Raw genomic sequence first — 18,544 nt, 5'->3', positions numbered from 1 at the left:
CAAGGTCTCAGGAAAACAGGGGAACTTGGTTAAGCTTCCCCTTGCTTTGGGAAAACAATTTATGCCTCACCTCCTTTTCCACTGAGGCTTCCTGTACCTCATCTCCACAGCCACCTTCTCCCATGCTCCATGGAAGCTCGTGTGGCCCACATGGGACTTAAACATGAAAATAACTGCCGTGATTGACAGCTGTGGCCTAAGCAACTTAAAAAAGGAAAAGGTTTATGTGGGCTCATAGCTTGAGGGTACACTCCATCATGGATACAGGAACACGAGGTCTCTCGCTGATGGTCATGTTCTGTGTCCATTATCCCAAAGCAGGGAAGGAATGTATGTATTCAACTCTAGTTCTCCTTTTGCCTTTTTATTTCATTTAGAATTGGAGCCCAGTGGATGGTATTGCACACACTCAGAGCAGGGGCCTCTCCTCCCTGAACCTCAGGGACACCCCCAGCAGTGCAACTCCCAGGTCATTCCAGTGAAGATGAGCTGTCCCAAGTGATTTCAGGGGTTAGAAGTCAGAGTGGAACAAACTAGCCCTAGTTAACGATTTAACCATAGAAGTGTTTTCTTTCCTCTTTGGGCCTGTCAGCCAGGAGGTAGTCTTTGGGCCGGAGTCTCTTCCTGCTATTTTCCTCTCATTGTTGCAATGCTCTGCCTGTCATTTCTGAGCATGGGCATGAGAATTGTGGCCCCTGGAGCACTGAAGTGTTCCCTGGGAGGAGAAAGCAAGGAAGCCTTCTGGAAAGGCACAGGTCCTTCATCAGACACCCATAATGCTGCATGGTTCTGAGCCATCTTCTCAAGGAAGGGCTTTGTGAGCGCCCTCATGGTGGAGTGGCAGTCACCTTCAGATGGGCAGCTGAGCAGACAGAAACCAAAAGAGAAAGAGGGAACCTCTTCGTGGGCTGCTGGCTTGGACCAGCGTTGCCAGAAGTAGATCCTGATGTGAAAATTTGGGGGGCATTGTTTATTGAGGAGCAGGTCTCATGGGGAAGGAGCCATGCTGTGGTTACTACATGATTTAGAGAGCCTGGCCTCAGCTGTGGCTCACAGATGCTCTTAGAGTGGCTTACAGAGGCATGAAGATTGGGAATCAACACACACGTCCCCCTGTGGCATGGCTATCACTGGCAGGTGTCATGTCCAGGCATCTCCAGGCTGAGGTATTTCCATCTGGCAGTACAATTCTTCAGAGAAGGAGGGAGGAGTGAGACCCGTGGGCAATACCTGAACTGCTCGAGATTCTTGGCTTGGTAAAGGGTGTCTAGTTATGCAAGAAACACGACTGCAACAGCAGCCAAAGAGCTAGAAACAGAGAGTCTGTGGCCCAATACAGTATCTAATGAGCATTTCATATCTTAGGCAAATCCCATGCGCCTTGTCCTTTCTTTCTTGGAATAGCGCAATAAGGACTTGTGCTGTCTGGTGGGATTGAGCAGAGAGGAAGGGAAGATGATCCAGAGGAGGAAGATGGAGATGAGCTCAGTGTCTCATCCGGGGCTGGCGCTGACCTCCCAGCTTCAGCTTTTGCTTGAAATCATCCCCCTTTGTATTTACTGCATGCCTACTGTGTATAAAGCAAAATGGAAAGCACCAAGTAGAGGAAGACATAAAATTCCACCCCAGTCTTGAGCCTGAGGATCAGCAGTCTGATGGAGGATAGAGAATGGGAGAAAGAAGGGGTGTATGAACCCCAGAAGTCAGATCTTAGAACGTACCCTAAGACTCGTGTAGATGAATTCTTGGGATGGTTGAAGTCCAAGGGGGACAGAGGAGGTTTTGTTCATTTCAATGTCATAAATGCAATTGCATTCTAAAATATGATAAGAGGGTTTTTTTTTTTTTTTTTTTTTTTTTTTTTTTTTTTTGGTATTTGAGACAGGGTTTCTCTGTGTAGCTTTGGAGCCTATCCTGGAACTCGCTCTGGAGACCAGGCTGGCCTCGAACACTCAGAGATCCGCCTGCCTCTGCCTCCTGAGTGCTGGGATTAAAGGCATGCGCCACCAACGCTCGACTACAAAATTACCCTGGGGGGACTGATAACAAAGAAGGAGAACATGAAGTTACGAAGAGAGAGGGTCACCAGGGAGAGTTGGAGGTGCTAGTGGATGGATGTGATTAAAATACCATGTATGAATGTATGAAAATGTCAAAGAATATTATTTTTGAAAATCAGTCAGCAAATAAAATGATAAAATAAGATCCTGACAACTTTTCTACTGGGGTGAGGCTGTAAAAGATAAGTGCACTTCTGGGAAAATGAAAGAGAAAAATAAAACAAACTATGCCTCTTTAAAATTCCATTTTACCATGAAAGCATCTTCAATTCTTAGCATAGAAGGCAAATTACTGAAATTTTTGCTCATTAAAGAAAATTATCTTGAAGCTAAAGGCCAAAGATCCTGCATATTTTAGGGGAAAATATGGAATGTAGCCCAGCCTTCTCCTTCAATGCCTCCCTCTCTCCCTCCCTTCCTCCCCCCTCACACACACACAGACTTTCCTTCATGGTGTTGGGGATTGAACTTGAACTCAGGACTTCGTGTAGGCAAGGCAAATACTCTGCATCTGAGCTACATCCCCAGCCCCAGAACTTTCTCATCTTGCCCACTGAAACTCTGTACCGATTATAAGCTCTAAACCCGCCTTTCTGTCCCCTCCCTGTGATATTCCTCTCCTAACCCCTAGACACTCTCCTCATGTCTGTGGATTTGACTCTAAGGAGATTTAGCCTCCTTCTTACTGCCATAATGCAATACCTGAGGCTGTCATTATCTATAAAGGAGAAAGCTTTCCTTTGGCTCATGGTTCTGGAGACAGAGAATCCAGTAGTGTGGCCTGGTGCTCCTCTGCTCACCATCACAGGGTGAGGAGACTGGCTTGTTCTGTCTTCTTGTAGATAGGGTCTCCCTACGTATCCCGGCTGGCCCTGAACTCCTGACCCTCATGCCTCAGCCTCCCGAGTGCTGGATGATACCTTGTGCCACCACAGCAGCTTTGGACTGGCTGTAATGACACTCATACTCTCCAAACAAGCCCTTGGGTCATCTGTCTGCTTCTCCATGAGGAGATTTATTGGGGAAGAATTTTCCTTAGCCAACTATGGAGGTCCCACCTGGTTCTCTCTATCGGTGCCTCATGACAGTGGTTACTCTCCAGTGTGAGTTTTGGAGGAGGCAGTACATGGGACCACATAATATTTTCCCTTTCGTATCTGATTTACTTCCTTTACCAACGTCTTCAGGAACCATCCATGTTGTAGCATCTTTCAGAATTGTCTGATTTTGTAGGGCTAATGTCCCCATGAAATTTAACATGTTTTATTGAATCTGTCTGTATACTGTGGGCCTATCGAGGACCAGAAGCTTTGTAATATATATGACTTTTTAAAAAAGGATTTTATTCTTTAAATTATGTGTGTCTGTATATGAATGTTGTATATGAACGCATGCACATGAATGCAATGCTTACAAAGGCCAAAAGGGGGCATCAGATTCTCTGGAGCTAAAGTAAGCAGTAGGGATATTCCTGACTTGAGTGCTGGGAGCCAAACTCTGGTCTCCCAGGGGTGCATGCACTTAACTGCTGAGCGCATCTCTTCAGCCCATAATATATAAGGTTTTTCTACATCCGAAGAACCTGTTTCCTTCCTTAGAAACAGTATCCCCTCATTGAGCAAGCTCATTGAGTATCCCTCGTTGATGGGAAACCTGGGTCCCTGTCTGCCTTATTCCCTGGGTATCAGCTATTAGCATGGTGCCTAGAAGGACTGAACAATCACCAGGGAAATATTTCCCAGCATCCTCCCACCACCACTCCTTCCTTCTTCTTCTAATCCACTACCATTAAAAGTCTTCTGGCCATGGCAGGCTTGTTCTGCCATTATTTCCTCATACTATCGAGCCAGGCACTCAGCAAGCACACTTCCCTGGGCCATGTGCTACCTGTGCTCAACTGGCCTGTGTCTGCCTGTTTTCTTCACAGAAGTGAAAGATTATGAACCCCCATTTGGGTCCAAGGTGAGGGAGCACCCCTGTGTGGAGAGCATGAAGGACAACGTGCTGAGAGATCGAGGAAGGCCGGAAATCCCCAGCTTCTGGCTCAACCACCAGGTAAGGAGTGCTGGCTTTGAAGGCTCAGAAGGTCCACACTGAGAAGTCTATTGTTGGGCTGCAGAGAGTTCTGGGAGATGGAGCTTAACTGTGAGTGCAGGGTCCTTTGGTTCCCTGAAACCCTGTTAGGTTTGTGTTCCTAAGGAAAATTTCAGTGTCAGTGGATGACCTTGTTCTCATCCGTGGCATTCACCAGACTTCTATAGCATTCACAGAGAGCTCTCGGATGACTACTGCAGGACACTGGTCACCTTCCGCAAGCCCTCTTGATTCGGGGTTAAGATATTTTGCTAGCTCTCCACTCCCGTGCCTCCTGTCAGGAGTCTACATCTCATTCCCTCTCAAGCTGGGGTTCTTCAACTTCACGAAGAAAGACTTAGCAGTTGGAAGCAAGCGGGATTGTTGGATGGCTGGCGCCCTCAATCTGCTGCCTGTGCGTGGAGATGAGCATACCTAGGGAGGAGCAGGCTGGCCACCATGATGGAGGTCAGGAAAGCAATGGAGAGGAGCTTGCCGGTGAAGCAGGAGACCAGCCTGCTGAGTGATATTCACCCAGTTCACTGTCATTTCCTTCCCAAGAATTGGAAGTTAAGGCTGTTCATAACATAGGTTGAAGGAGAGGGGAAGAAAGGTTAGGTTGTGAGTGAGAAACAGTTGACCACATGTGTGATACTCCCGAGGAAGAGCCTTGATGAAGAAAGAGCTAGAACAGTGTTTTTCTATCTCACAGGAAGAGTGATTCTCTTCCACCCAGCAAAGCCCTTTATTGCTCTCTTGGATGAAGTCCTTCATCCTTGCTGGCCACCGGTGTGTAAGTTTGCCTAAAAGCACGAGGAATTCAAGTGAGAACCAGAAACAGCAAGCTAGGCACAATCAGGAAGACAAATAGGGCAGGAAGCCTGCTTGGAGCCAGCCTTGGCCCAGAGGCAGCAGTGTGATCAGGGAGTAGGTGAGCCAGGCTTCCCAGGGTCACAGTCTTCACCAGACTCTCAGACAAATTGTCTTTGGTTCTAAAAATGCAATACTGTTTGAAAAAAACTCATGCATTAGAAGGTGCCAGAGTGATATGTCCTACTGAAACCCTGCCACCATCTCGTGAGGTCTCGCCTGTAAAGTTTTTATAATGAAGCCGTTATTCATTATGATAAAATTCTGGAAAGAATTTGCATAATACATTTTTTTTCTCTTAATGAGATTTGTTGCCCTATTGATTTCAAGGTAATGCTTAATATTTAATTTAATTTACTGCCTATAATTACTGTGTCAGAACAAAATAAATGTTTCTGGTATAGCAACAATAACATTCTACTCTTAACAGGGCCATCAATCAATACCATTAGTTAGGTGAATTATGCAATTAATTCCACATCAGGAACTGGGGGTGGGGGAACTCCCTAGATGTTGTGAAAGTTGCTGGTATGGGCAGGCAAATGCCAGCTCTCCAGAAAGAGTGTTAGATGTATCTATCCCTCCTGTGTGGAGGTCACCAAGGGCACTGCTGGCCTCTGCCTGGAAGGAAATGATCTTCTTTCTACCTCTCAAACTATTTGCTTACCTTCTGAGTTTCCTGGAAGTACTGAAAATAGTAACAAAACTCTTATTGTTGCAGAATGAAATCCAGCCTGTGGTAGAGCACTTTGCTGTCTGGGCAACCTTTCCTGCATGGGGGTGAGGCTCCGTGGGTGGAGCTCTCTGGGGAAGGACAGGTTATAAAATATCTTCCAATCAGCCGGGCAGTGGTGGCCAATGCCTTTAATCCCAGCACTTGTGAGGCAGAGGCAGGCGGATCTCTATGAGTTCGAGACCAGCCTGGTCTACAAAGCTACACAGAGAAATCCTGTCTTGAAAAATCAAAACCAAACCAAACCAAAACAACAACAAAAAACTTACAATCAGGTATATTTGGCATACAAAGACAGCCATGACATTTCCAGCTTAATGTTATTGGAAATGACTGGAGCACCATGGAGTCACTGTTGGTAGTCCTGGAAACAACTTCTGAGTCATTCTAGGAAATAGGGATTTTTACAAAGCAAACCCCGACTAATGCCTGTCCCAGTCTGGGCTTGGGTGTCCATCTCTGCTCAAACAGAAGACACCTATAATCCAGCCATGTTACATTCTGAAAGAGGCTGAGAACAGTAAGGGAAAGAGAGAATACAGACCTCAGGTAGGAAACAGGGGTCTTTCAGAGCCTGTAATGGATACATTTCTTACAGTCTATACAATGTGTGCCACCAAGGGTGGACCCTAGGTTCTAGAGAGATGGCACAGTTAGTAAAGGGTTAGCAAATGAGCATAGGGACCTGAGTTTGGATCCATGGTACCCATGTAAAAAGCTGGGTGCCATGGTGTGCACCTGTAACACAAGTGTGGAGGAAGAGTTGACAGAAGGAGCCCATGTCAGTGAGCTCTGGGTTCAGTGAGAAGCCCTGTGATCAGTGAGCTCTGGGTTCAGTGAGAAACCCTGTGATCAGTAAGCTCTGGGTTCAGTTAGAAGCCCTGTCTCACAAACTAAGGTAGAGAGTGATTGAGGAAGACACCTGACATCACCCTTTGACACACATCTGCACACACATTACTTCATAGAGAGACTGAGTCCTATTCTGATAGGACACCATTTGATAACAATGTATTGATGCTAATTGCATAGAAACCAACCACTGACAATAATACTCTTGGGGCACCTCGCTTCCTCTGCAGGGCATCCAGATCGTGTGCGAGACACTGACAGAGTGCTGGGACCATGATCCTGAGGCCCGACTCACCGCCCAGTGTGTGGCAGAGCGCTTCAGTGAGCTGGAGCATCCGGATAGACTCTCTGGGAGGAGCTGCTCCCAGGAGAAGATTCCAGAAGATGGCTCGCTGAACACTACCAAATAGCTTTTTCTGGGCAGGCTAGGCCAAGCCTCCAGAAGCTGCCCTCTCACCAAAGACAGGGAGCTGGAAGCTGTCCTGACTGATGCTTCCGGGAAACCAAGGACTTGCTCCCTCCTTCCCCCGTAGTTGCTCCATGTTCAGAAACAGCAGCAGCAGCAGCAGCAGCAGCAGCAGCAGCAGCAGCAGCAGCAGCAGCAGCAGCAGCAGCAGGGGCTAAGTGACAGAGAGCATTCTATGCCTTGGACGTTGTCATGGCATAAGCTGTATTAGCACCTCCTCAGGAAATGAGATTGATTTTTACAACAGCCAATAACATTTGCACTTTATTAATGCCTGTATGTAAATATGAATAGTATGTTTTATATCTATATATCTATATATGTCTATATCTCTATCTATAGCCATACTCTGCAAGGAGACAAAGAAAAAGATCAAACGTTCCGGGGAAATTAGCTTTTATTGGAGAGCTCCAGAATGGAGCAGAAGGGACTCGGGACAGCATTAGCACTTGACAATCATTGCATGCGATGCCCCCCAGAGTGGGGTTGCGGGGACAGTTGCATGAGAAGGATCCATGCCTTACAGCCTGCTTTGGCCACAAAACACTCTGTTTTGCAATAATCACCCTCTACATGAGGATGCTTTCGGCTAGGGAGCTAAGTTCCAACCTACCACTGTGTCCCATGGCCTCCCATGTGCCTTGCTTTTCTTCATGATATCATCGACATTCAAACCCCACATCTGACTTGTGACCCTCGGGTTTAACCTAGAAACTTGGCCCCATCTTTCCATTTTCATAGTCTACCAAAATCAAAGAAGACAGTCTCCCCACCCATGAAGTTGTCCCATCATCTGCTTATTAGTTTGGGTAGTTTGCATTTCCTCTGTGCCTAAGTTACTATTGCTCATTCCCAGCTGTTATCAGTTGTTGTTGTTGTTGAATGTGGCACACCCCACACCCAGTCCCTGCAGCTCACTGTGTTTCATTTTTGTCACTCTCCTGCTGGAGTTTCCAGCTTGCCACAGTGACACCAATGGGTTCTATCTTCCCAGGGTCCCAAACAGAAGACAGGATGTGAATCACACACACTGCCCGTCCTGTACAACGGTGTCCAGGGACACTTTGAACCATGTTTTGCTTGGTCAGCACAGCCTCTGAAAGAGTTGCCCTTCATTTTAAGTATTTGAGATGTGGCAGAAAAAAAAATCTCTGTTTTAAATAAGGAGGGAGAGGGGGTTCCTGGCTCCCCCTCTAGGGAGGACATGGCTGCTTGCTTTCTCAGTGTTAAACAGTCTTCACATTAACCACACCCACCCCAGTCTGGAAATGAAAGCTGCCTCAGTTCAAGATCCATTGTAAGAAATGAGCATTCGTAAGCCTGGAGAGACATCTCAGCAAATAGAAACCAGTGCCTCACAAGCAAGAAGACCCGAGTTCAATCCCCCAGGACCCATGGAAAAAGCCCTGCTCATTGGAGCATACCTGTCATCTCAGCACTGGGAGGTGAGCATCTCTTGAAGCTTATTGGTCAGCTAAGAAGACTCTGTCTCCAAGGCTGGGTGAACAGTCTCCCAACAAACAACATCTTCTTCGACCTCTGACCTCCAGACACCTATGCACCACATGTGCACCGTCTCACGCATACACACACTAGAAATGTGCATTCATGTCAGCTCGCTTTGGTCATGTGTTGGACTGCACATGCCTTGTCTGAGGATCATGAGTTGGACATGAGGACCTCGTGTGTGTGATCCTGTCAGGTCAAGTCTCCTTTGTATGCACATAAGTTCCTTTTGCCTCTGCAAGGGAGGCTCTCTCTCTCTCTCTCTCTCTCTCTCTCTCTCTCTCTCTCTCTCTCCCAATCTTTCCTTATGGTTCTTGGTCTCTGCATAGTCCTAACCTCCACAGAAGCTATGAGTGAGGATCTAAATAGGGGACACACAAAAGTCCCGCATGGAGTCTGTGTCCACTCAGATGAGACAAAGAATGAACTTTAATAGGAAGCTTGTTAATCTTTCAGCAAATGTGGATGCTGCAAGCAACAGTCTCTCTTTTCTAAAATGTGTCTTGAAGCTACTTATTTTCAACCAAATAAGAACATGATTGAAGAACCACCAAGGAGACTTTTACTCTGTCTGCACCATGGGAGGCCTCAGATCACAGGGTGGGGAGGGAGGGGAAGGTTGGATACATGATCAAGTTGGGGGTGGGTCAAAAATCTATGTACTCTGTCCCATGGAAGTGTACTCTGCCCCATGGAAGTGTGCTGTGCAGCACCTTGTAAATCCCCCAAACCCACTTAACACCTTAGGGCTTGCCGATGCCCTCCCAATAGCTGTTGTTCGCCGCCCTCTAGTGGTGAGTTTGTAGAATACTGGTCCACTAGTGGGATTTCTAGGGTTCAAAAGTGATTTCACTTCCAGGTCATCATCAGAAACTGGAACACAGTGTCATGCTACTGTGGCTTGTTTTGTTTGTGTCATTTTATCTTATTCAAGAAAAAGACCAAGGAATAACATTGCTGTCATTCCTAAAAAATGTTTGACTTTGTTCACTACTCTGCATAAAGGGAAAGTTTTATTCTTTTATCGAACACTTCAGCCATACTCATGTATTAAAATAGGAATGTGAATGCACAATATTCTTTTTATACCAAAATCTAAAGCACTTATTTTCATTCTATGCCATTTGTCTTTTATATAAATAAAAACATCTAGTAGATCAAATAAATCAAAAGTTCATGGATGGCCTTGCCCCTTGTTGTTATTCCCCGTAGCTAAACCCACTTTGCACACTGGATTATTTATTCTGCAGCATGGCAGAAAATGGCATCTACAAATCCTTCCTGACTTTTCCATGTAGGTTGTCTTTTAGCATTGTTGCGAGCGCATTTTCCCTGGGCACAGGCACACACCAGGTCTGCTCACCTCAGATTATGGTGCCAGTGACAAAAACAAAGCAATGATTCCATCCAAGTCCCACTTGGTGAGCAAATGAGTTAGCATGCTTACGTCTGGAGTATGGTACCGGGTAAGTGAGAGGAGAAGAGTCTCACCTCTGTGTGGATGATGGCTTCCCCATAGCTGCATAGACTGAGCCCCCCTCCAGTTAACCTTCCTCCATCCGCAAACTCCAGCACCTCCTGAGACCCTGAAATCCCTGTGCATTGACCAGAATTATCTGGGAAGGAGGTGATGGAAGGCCAGAATCTAAGGTGGGGATCTGTCCCTCCTTCTGTTACCGCCTCCCAGATGTATGTAATGATGACACTGCCCACCCTGTACTTCTGTGAGGGAGGGCAGCAGACCCAGCCTTGGAGATCCCTTGTAGGTAGTCCACAGCTGTTCTGATGAAGACAGAATTGGCTCTTACATTGTGAGAAGAGTATTCTACAACAGACTTAGGAGAGATAGGACAGTCTTTTAAGAACAAGGAAAAAAGCTTGACCCTCAGATCAAAGCAAAAAAAGCAACAGGTGATGTCATTGGCTTATAACCCCAGCTGGGGAGGCAGAGGCATGTTCCTTGGGGCTTTCTGGTCAACCACCCTAGCCTACCTGAGCCCCAGGTCTCCATGAAGAGACTGTGTCAAGGTCTAAGGAGCAGCAGTGGAGGGAGGTTTATCTCTGGCCTCCCCAGCCAAATCTTCGCATGCTCACGAGCATGTGTTCACACAAGCACACAAACAACAAAAAGATAACGCCTGACAGAGAACCACTAATGAGAGATGAAGCGGTGGGGTTGGCAGCCCTGCTGTCCCTTGTCATCCCTGTGTCCAGCCATCGTGGCTCTTGCTGTGCCAGCATGGCCTCTCTCCCCCCATCCCAGGAACTGCTTTGGCCCACGTGAATGTTCCAAGATTGTCACATATGTCTGCTTCCGTGTGTTCTCCTTCCTCTTACTAGTGTGCTAGTGACTGCCCGTGTGCCCCTGGTAGTCCATACAAAGCTTTGAATTCCTGTTTTGGGCTTGGAGACCCCTCCATGCATCTTGGTGGATATTAAGTGGCTGCTTTGTATAAATGCATATTGATAGGAATATCCTAGATAGCATTAAAAACACAGGGAAGGAAACACATGGTACAGGCCAGGGGCCAGAAAGAGTCTGCCTACCTGAGTATTGACAATATAAACAAAACACTTACTAGGTGATCATTAGCCCTGCTCCTCCCTCCTCCAGGAGGCAGGGAGGATGCCCACTCCCAAGGAAGAATTGAATTCTCAGAACACAGGCCCACCAGGTACAATCAGGGGCAAAGCCCAGTTATTCAGGAATCAGAATTCTGAGTAACTGGAGAGCTTGCTTTTCTGTGTTTCAAAAATGTTGTCTCCTGATTAAAAGTGGCCAGCCCAGTGGGGCAAAGAGGCCACACCATAGGGTGATGTAGTCCTTCTACATTTATGTGTTTGTATCTGCCTCCCCACGTCTGTTTGCTCCCGGAGAGCCAGCATGTTCTTTCCTGGACAGCTTAATCTGCCGAGCACTCCCCTAGTAAGTCTGAAGACATGCTTGCTGAGAGAAGAATGGGGGAATGAGTGGCTGAGTGTGCATAGCGTTTCTTCAGGTGTGAGCTGTGCTGAGTGTGCATAGCATTTCTTCAGGTGTGAGCTGTGATCTGGTACCCAAAGTTTCACAATATGCCAGCCATCAAAGGCATGCTTTTGTCTTGTTTTGTTTTTAGCTAATATGCCTTTATTTCAACGGGTATTAGAAGGACAGTAGAACGTGAAGCCTGGGCTTTCACAAATGTTATTTCTTGAATGATACATGAGCAAAAAATTGACTTTGTTTTTTCAAGTCATCGGGAGATAACAGTACTTCATGGCAATCGCAGGAAATGAGTTTTGAGGGCTGTCAATTCTTGTCTAAAAATAGAAACGGCTTTTTAAATCAGGAATGGAAGTGGCCCCCAAAACCTCTGACTGTCTAGTCTATAGCCTTTTGCAGGGCTTTCGTAGTCCTTGCCTCTCCTACTTGATCCTGAGGGGACCCTCCCTATACTGACCCCACCCTCTGCACATGCTCTGTTCCTTGGATGAAGCTCAGGTAAGCATGGGCTTCCAGTTTTCCTGTGCAGGCTGGCTGGCTTCTTTTGTATGTTCATCTGGATATTTCCATTCAGTTCCTACTCCAGTTACAAGGGTATTTTAATGACGACAGCCAGGCTCTGGAATCAAACTGTCCACCTTGAACACCAGTGAGGCAAGCAGCAGTAACACAGAGCCCTGGAAGGCTCAGTCATCTGACTTTTCGTGAGCTGTGTGACTTTTCTGGTCGCTGGGATCAAATACCTGACAAGCAGGGAGGAAGGGTTTCTTTGGGCTTACAGTTCAAGGTGACACAGTCCATTATGGTTGGCAGTGAACGATAGGTGAGAGCCACAGTTATGTTTTAAGTTTTAATTACTGTGCCTAAGAGATCCATGAAACAAAAATGCCCTAACCTATAAGCCCCTTGCCCAAGGACAGATACTTCCTGAAATGCTAGGGGCTGTTTTTTTATGGAAGGTAACAAGCCACTTGTTTTCTCCTAAACGAGTTTATTTGACTCAATGCACCACATGTGTTTGATCACATGCAGGCAGGAGATACATGGGCAGTGAAGGTCAGGGTGTTCCATAACCCAGTTGGATGTAGGCTGGAGGTATTTCAGGATGTACACTTGCCCCTGATTGGACCTGGTGGGAAGCCCATGGAATTATGGGTTTGCCTTTTTAAGAATCTTCAAAATGTGACTCATCTTCATTTTCTGAGAATCCAGGAATGGACCCGGCCAGAGTCTGTCATCCTGGTCAGTATATAATTAAAGCTTGCTCAAAATTGTATTGTGATAGTGGTCTTATTCTAGTTCAGTGGGTTTTACAGATATGGCAGCAGGAACAGGAGGCGGGTGGTCCTGTTGTGTCCAGACTCATAAAGAAAAAGTCAGAAGTGGACGCTGGCAACAAAGCTGCAAGGGGACCCTGTGACCCACTTCTCCAGGGAGGCTCCACCTCCTTAAGGTTCCACAGCTTTCCAAAATCCCACCACCAGCTAGGGCTCAAGAGTCCTCTAGGGGACATATAGCCTCAAACAGCCCTAGACAAACCAGAGGAGGGCAGGGTGCCCTCAGCACTGAAGGGAGGGGAGCCACCAAGCAGAGCACAGGAAGAGAAAGCCTCCCCTCAGCCAAATGCACAAGGTCTCTGGGCTCAGACCCGAGAGCCCCAGCCCAAACAAGCCAAAGTCTTCTGACCCTCCTTCAGGCTGTTCCACCCTGGTCATTTCAGTTCTGGCAAGGGAGGTCAGGAGTATTAGCAGTTGGCAACAGCCCTCCAAGCACCCTCTGCAGGGAACCCATCCCTTCTGCCAATCACTGTCTTTTAAATGCAGGCAGGACTTGCTGGTCCCTAGGAGTTCTAGTGTTGTGGTGACCTTTTCCTTTTTTAAAGAAAACTCTGTGTGCAAATGACATGCTAATGACCCCATCTGGAGGGAACCTGCCTCCCCTGGTGACAGGCAGGGAACTTTCCATCTAAACAAGCCTGCCTATCTTTTCCGCAGAGGCTACCTCAGTTGACATCCGCTCATCTTGTTCATTTTCCCCCTGAAGTAACTGCCTAATCATTGCTTATCACATTTCTAATTAGCTTCTGCTCGCTTCATACTTTATGGGTTGGGGGCCATGCCTTCCAGGCCTGCTTTGCAAACACTGCTGATCAAGACAAGATTGTGAACTTCCCACATTCCAGGGCCTGCCAATCAGTCACACACGGCATAATCTAATCCGAATATATCTCCTGATATTTGGTGCACTTAAAAATAACTTGTTAATCATCCTCCTGGTCTGACGAAGCAGAAAGCACACCTTTATTTTATTATAATGTTTGGGAATTTCATGCATGACCGACTACCGTTTACATTGCTTCTCCCCATTCTCTTTTGCCAGTCACCCCCCACTCCTTGTCAGCTTTGAGATCTCCTCTTCTTTAATTGCCATTGCTACATTTCCAAAACAATCACCCCAAAATAGTACAAATGCTAGAGAGATACATGTGCTGTAGCATGTTCTGGTCTTCCATCGTAATTTTTAGGTGGCATTCTGGTCACCTAAACTATTCAGGCTACCTAGTAGGACAGGATGACTTTAGGCTAAGGCTGTTAAACAGAAAACCGGAGAGATCCTTTGAAATTCTACGCTGTGTGCTTCTGAATGTCCCCAGGCAGTCTGTGAGGGGCTCTGAGTTAGAAGACAGGGGGCAACATCTGCCTTGAACATTAATGAGCACCCAACTGTACATGCATTATAGCTAACAAAGTTCTGTTGTTGATTAAGCAAAAGTAGATGATGGGACTGGAAATGAATCTCAGAAATTAAGAATGCTTGCTGCTCTTTCAGAGGACTAGACTTTGGTACCCAACAACTATGTTTGGCCCTTACAACTTCCTGTAATGCTGGTGACAGGGAATCTAGGCTCTTTACTGGCCTCTGCAGGCACCTGAACTCCTGTGCACAAAGCTCCATACACACACACACACATAAATAAATAAATAAATAAATAAATAAATAAATAAATAAATGCAGGGAAGCACATACAATGAGAGTTTCCTAGGGTAGCTTTTGGGAAAAATGGCAGCTAACCATCTTCAGAGTACTGTTTGAGACTGGGGCAACTTCCCGACTGTCTCTACTGGGAATGTAAATTAAAGTTACCCTATACATAAAAAATGAGACATGTTGAAGTATTTGAAAGTAAATACTGGATCATAATAGGGACAATTCATGTTCTGAGGCTCTTCATGAGGGATTTTTTTTCCCCTCAAATACTCACTCATGATTATCCAAGTTGATAAACACCTGGAATGCAGAGGTGGTTGTTTCTAGATGAAATCCCCTAGCTTCTCGTGCTCCACACTTGAACTTGGTTGGGGCTGAACAGAATCTGTGAACAGTGTCTTCTAAAGCCAGAGATGCAACTAGTTGTATCCTAGCTCCTCTTGGTTGGGGGCAAGCCCTAGCTTGGGGACAAGACTGCATTGGCTGAAATGCCTCATTGAAACTGCCCACTATGCTGGGTCATGACCATACCAGTATGTGTCTGATTTTGACCCAAATGCCCAGGAAACCTGCTGATTTGAGTTTGGTCCTGTGCTTTGGTTTTACACGGCAAGCATTGCTTTAGGAAATGTAATCACTAGTGTACCAGCACAGCCTGACGGAATTAAATCATCATTGACATCATCCATCATCACTAAGCCACACTCCTGCTTGCTTCATACTTTATGGGTGTCTTCTCTATCATGAGTCCTTCCAGGGTCCTTCCTCCCGTGAGTCACTTTGCCATAACAGTGACAAAAATAACTGATATGTCTATCAATCCACCTATAGAGGCTTCTAGAATCAAATCCCTGATTGCCATTTCCTCCATTCCAACTCAAGTATAAATGACCATAGAACTTCAGCATGTCTAAATGGATTTAGTAAAAATCATTTCATAACAGGAAAAACAATTGGGAGTGATCATCAGAAAACATATGAAGCAAATGCCAAATTTTCTCAGAAAACTGCCTTGCAGCTTAGCTTAAGAAATCTAGATGTCCTGGAATACACCTGTCTTAGGGGTTCTACTGCTGTGAAGGGACACCATGGCCACGGCAACTCGTACAAAGGAAAACATTTCATTGAGGAGGTTCACTTACAGTTCAGCAGTTCAGACCAATAGCTTCATGGTGGGACATGGTGACGTGCAGGCAGACATGGCACTGGAGAAGCAGCTGACAGTCCTACATCTTGCAGGCAGCAGGAAGTAAACTGAGACGCTGGGTGGTATCTTGAGCATATATGAGACTTCAAAGCCTGCCTCTACAGTGATACACTTCCTCCACTAAGACCACACCCACTCCAACAAGGCTATACCTTCCTTCAGTGCCACTCCCTTTGGGAGCCATTTTTCTTTTAAACCACCCCAACATCCATGAACATGAGTATCAAGGGATATCAAGGCCTCTAACCTTCTTCTGAGCTACAAGAACCCTGAGGAGGTGCACTTACTAGACTACGGACTTGCTGATCTCAACTGCCCAAGGAATATCCCCAAAGACTCTAAGATGGCACACTGGAGTTCACCAGCGTTGATGCGCACGGTGGTGCGGTCCCATCATGTTGTGGTGATTTGGAAATACTTGGTTATTGCATGATGGTTCGTGTTATCCTCACCCTCCTGGAAAGGATAACTTGAAAGATCCTTACTACACTAGAGATTCCAAAATTAGATATAGAGACAAGGTTGCAGCTTTGGTAGAGAAATGTTCTCCTGAAAAAAAAAAATAAGCCAGGTGAAATTGCTAAGTCCATGGAAGCTGTTGAATTACTGGGCTACCCTGGAAAAAATGCAAATGTCATTCTTTTGCAAGGACTGAAAGCTGTAGGAAATAAAGATGAGGGCAAAGTGGATTTTAGTGCTGTGGAGACAAAGGTGTGAAGATAGCTCCTGCCTCAAAGAAGCTGAGGAAGAAAGTAGAAGCAAGCAGGGTGTGGGTGTGGAAGATACGGGGTCACAGATACATGGTGGAAGAGCCCACATGGATTCAAGAGCCAGAAAGCATGCTCGGTAGTAAATGAGGTGCCAGGGACAGGCTGTTTGCCCTATTCATTTTATTTTCTCCTCCTTTTCTGTTTTATTTTCATGTGTGTCTTACGGAGTTGAAGTAATAACTAAATAACTATGTTTTTGAGGGGGTTGCAAAATTTTTATTAAAAATAGTAAGAATCTGTTATTCCTGTATCTGCCCCCCTTTTACATCCCAGTGCAAAGAGCAAGCCCCGTGCTTTTTCTAACACTCATGTCAAATATCCTAGTGTGCTTCCACATCACTCTAGGTCCCACCCACACCAGTCTGTGTAACTGACTCCCAAAATCTTCTTTGACTTAACCATACGCCGGCTACCTGCAACCAGCCAGCATTCACTTTGCCGCAGTCAGTTAGCTCCATGCTGCTCCTTGGATAAACTGGGAATGCAATCCTCACACTGTGACCTTACTACCTCCTCTACGTGGATCATTCTTTCCCGAGAAACTCTCTCCCTTACTTGCTTAAACCCTTTGCTCAATGGCTCAGCTGTCAGAGGCTTGCCTGGTCAGCTGTTCTTCAATAGTTAGTACACCCTACCCGCTCCATACTCTACTCTCTTTCTCTTCATAATGCTCATGCTGTTACCAGACGCCTGGCTGGGGTCATTTTGTTCCACACAGATGGAAATCATAAGTTGAAAAGGGGTATCCCACTTTCCATTGCTGGCAGAACCTCAAGTTCAAACTTTTTGAAATGAGCTGGCACACATAGAGGCATATAGGTCCAAGCCCAGACGCATGACGAAGGCTCATGGCTGTCAGCTTTAGAAGTTAATTAAAGAGCTGAATTTCTAGATGCTCATGTCTGAGGCTTCTTTCTCTGGGCTATACCAACTCTTGGCCCAGCCTTTAGCATTTAGTACAACCCTCAGCTCTTAGTAGAAACTGCCCTGCACCGGTTATGGCACAGCTCCAAAACCTTGGGCATGAGGACCTTTGACCCTCAACAGCAGCTCAAAAATTATAGTCCTTGAGCCTTGGGGATCTAGAGATGTATCCCTTAGGGGTTGGCTATTCCCTGACTTCTTCAAGCAGCTAGGGCCTACAGTCTCATTGAGCTTTGTGCCTTCTGATAACTTTGTTCTTTGCATTCTCTCACTGTCTCTGTATGCCAGCCATCCTTATGCATCCCCAGCATTTCTCTTCCTCACTGTCTCTATCTGTGGTCTTCTCCCTAGAACTCTTCAGTTGCCTTCTCTCTATTGCTATGGCTGCTGCCACTACCTCAACAGTGGCAGGTGCTGCCACCCCTTCCAGCCCTGTGGTTTTCTCCTCTTTGCATGATCAACTCAGCCTATACTACTTGTGCTGGCTAGTTTCCTGTCAACTTGACACAAGCTAGAGTTATCTGAAAGTAGGGAACCTCAACAGAGAAAATGCATCCAAAAGTTCTAATTAATGATTGATGGAAAAAGACCCAGCCCATTGGGGCTGCTACCATACTTTGGCTGGTAGTGCTAGGTTAAAAAAAAAAAATCCAAGCCATGAGGAGCAAGCACAACCCCCCATGGCCTCTGCATCAGCTCCTGCCTCTAGGTTCCTGCCCTGTTTGAGTTCCTGCTCTGACTTCCTTCAGTGATGAACAGCAATGTGGAGGTGTAAGCCAAATAAACCCCTTTCTCCCCAATTTGCTTTTGGTCATGGTTCATGTTTCATCACAGCAATTGTCACCCTAAGGGAGACATGATAAATGTCATGTCAAGTAGTCAAGTCAGCCATCCTGGGAGGAGCAGAGGGGCAGCACAGAGGGGTGTTTCCTAGCTGGCTGGAAAAATAAGCCAAACAGCCAAGGAGGAGGTATGGCATGCAAATGTAAGACTTTAATTTGCACCAATCACAACTGCTTCCAGTGCACCAATCCTAAGACTTACACAGAAAGACCCATCACTGGCCTCAAGTGACACCAATCTTGAGCTTTCTGTCGAGTCACTGGGTGAAT

The 18,544-nt window shown here is 46.2% G+C and overlaps 1 protein-coding gene and 1 pseudogene across 2 annotated transcripts in view; both read left to right on the top strand.

Annotated features, from left to right (window-relative positions):
* Positions 1–9,741, top strand: part of Tgfbr2 (transforming growth factor beta receptor 2) — a 95,456-nt gene extending 85,715 nt beyond the window's left edge. For both annotated transcript variants that reach the window (XM_027415317.2, XM_027415318.2), the window contains 2 exons: positions 3,988–4,115; positions 6,819–9,741. In XM_027415317.2, coding sequence (XP_027271118.1) covers positions 3,988–4,115; positions 6,819–6,998 — 308 coding nt within the window. In that variant the 3' untranslated portion in view covers positions 6,999–9,741. The remainder of the gene's footprint in view (positions 1–3,987; positions 4,116–6,818) is intronic.
* A 275-nt stretch (positions 9,742–10,016) lies between these two features.
* On the top strand, positions 10,017–16,596 carry LOC100752676 (annotated as a pseudogene).
* Positions 16,597–18,544: the final 1,948 nt, after the last annotated feature.

Source organism: Cricetulus griseus, chromosome 4 (assembly GCF_003668045.3).
Source record: "Cricetulus griseus strain 17A/GY chromosome 4, alternate assembly CriGri-PICRH-1.0, whole genome shotgun sequence".
NCBI lineage: Eukaryota > Metazoa > Chordata > Mammalia > Rodentia > Cricetidae > Cricetulus > Cricetulus griseus.
The sequence above is the reverse complement of the archived record's forward strand: the minus strand, read 5'-3'. Positions and strand labels throughout refer to the sequence as shown.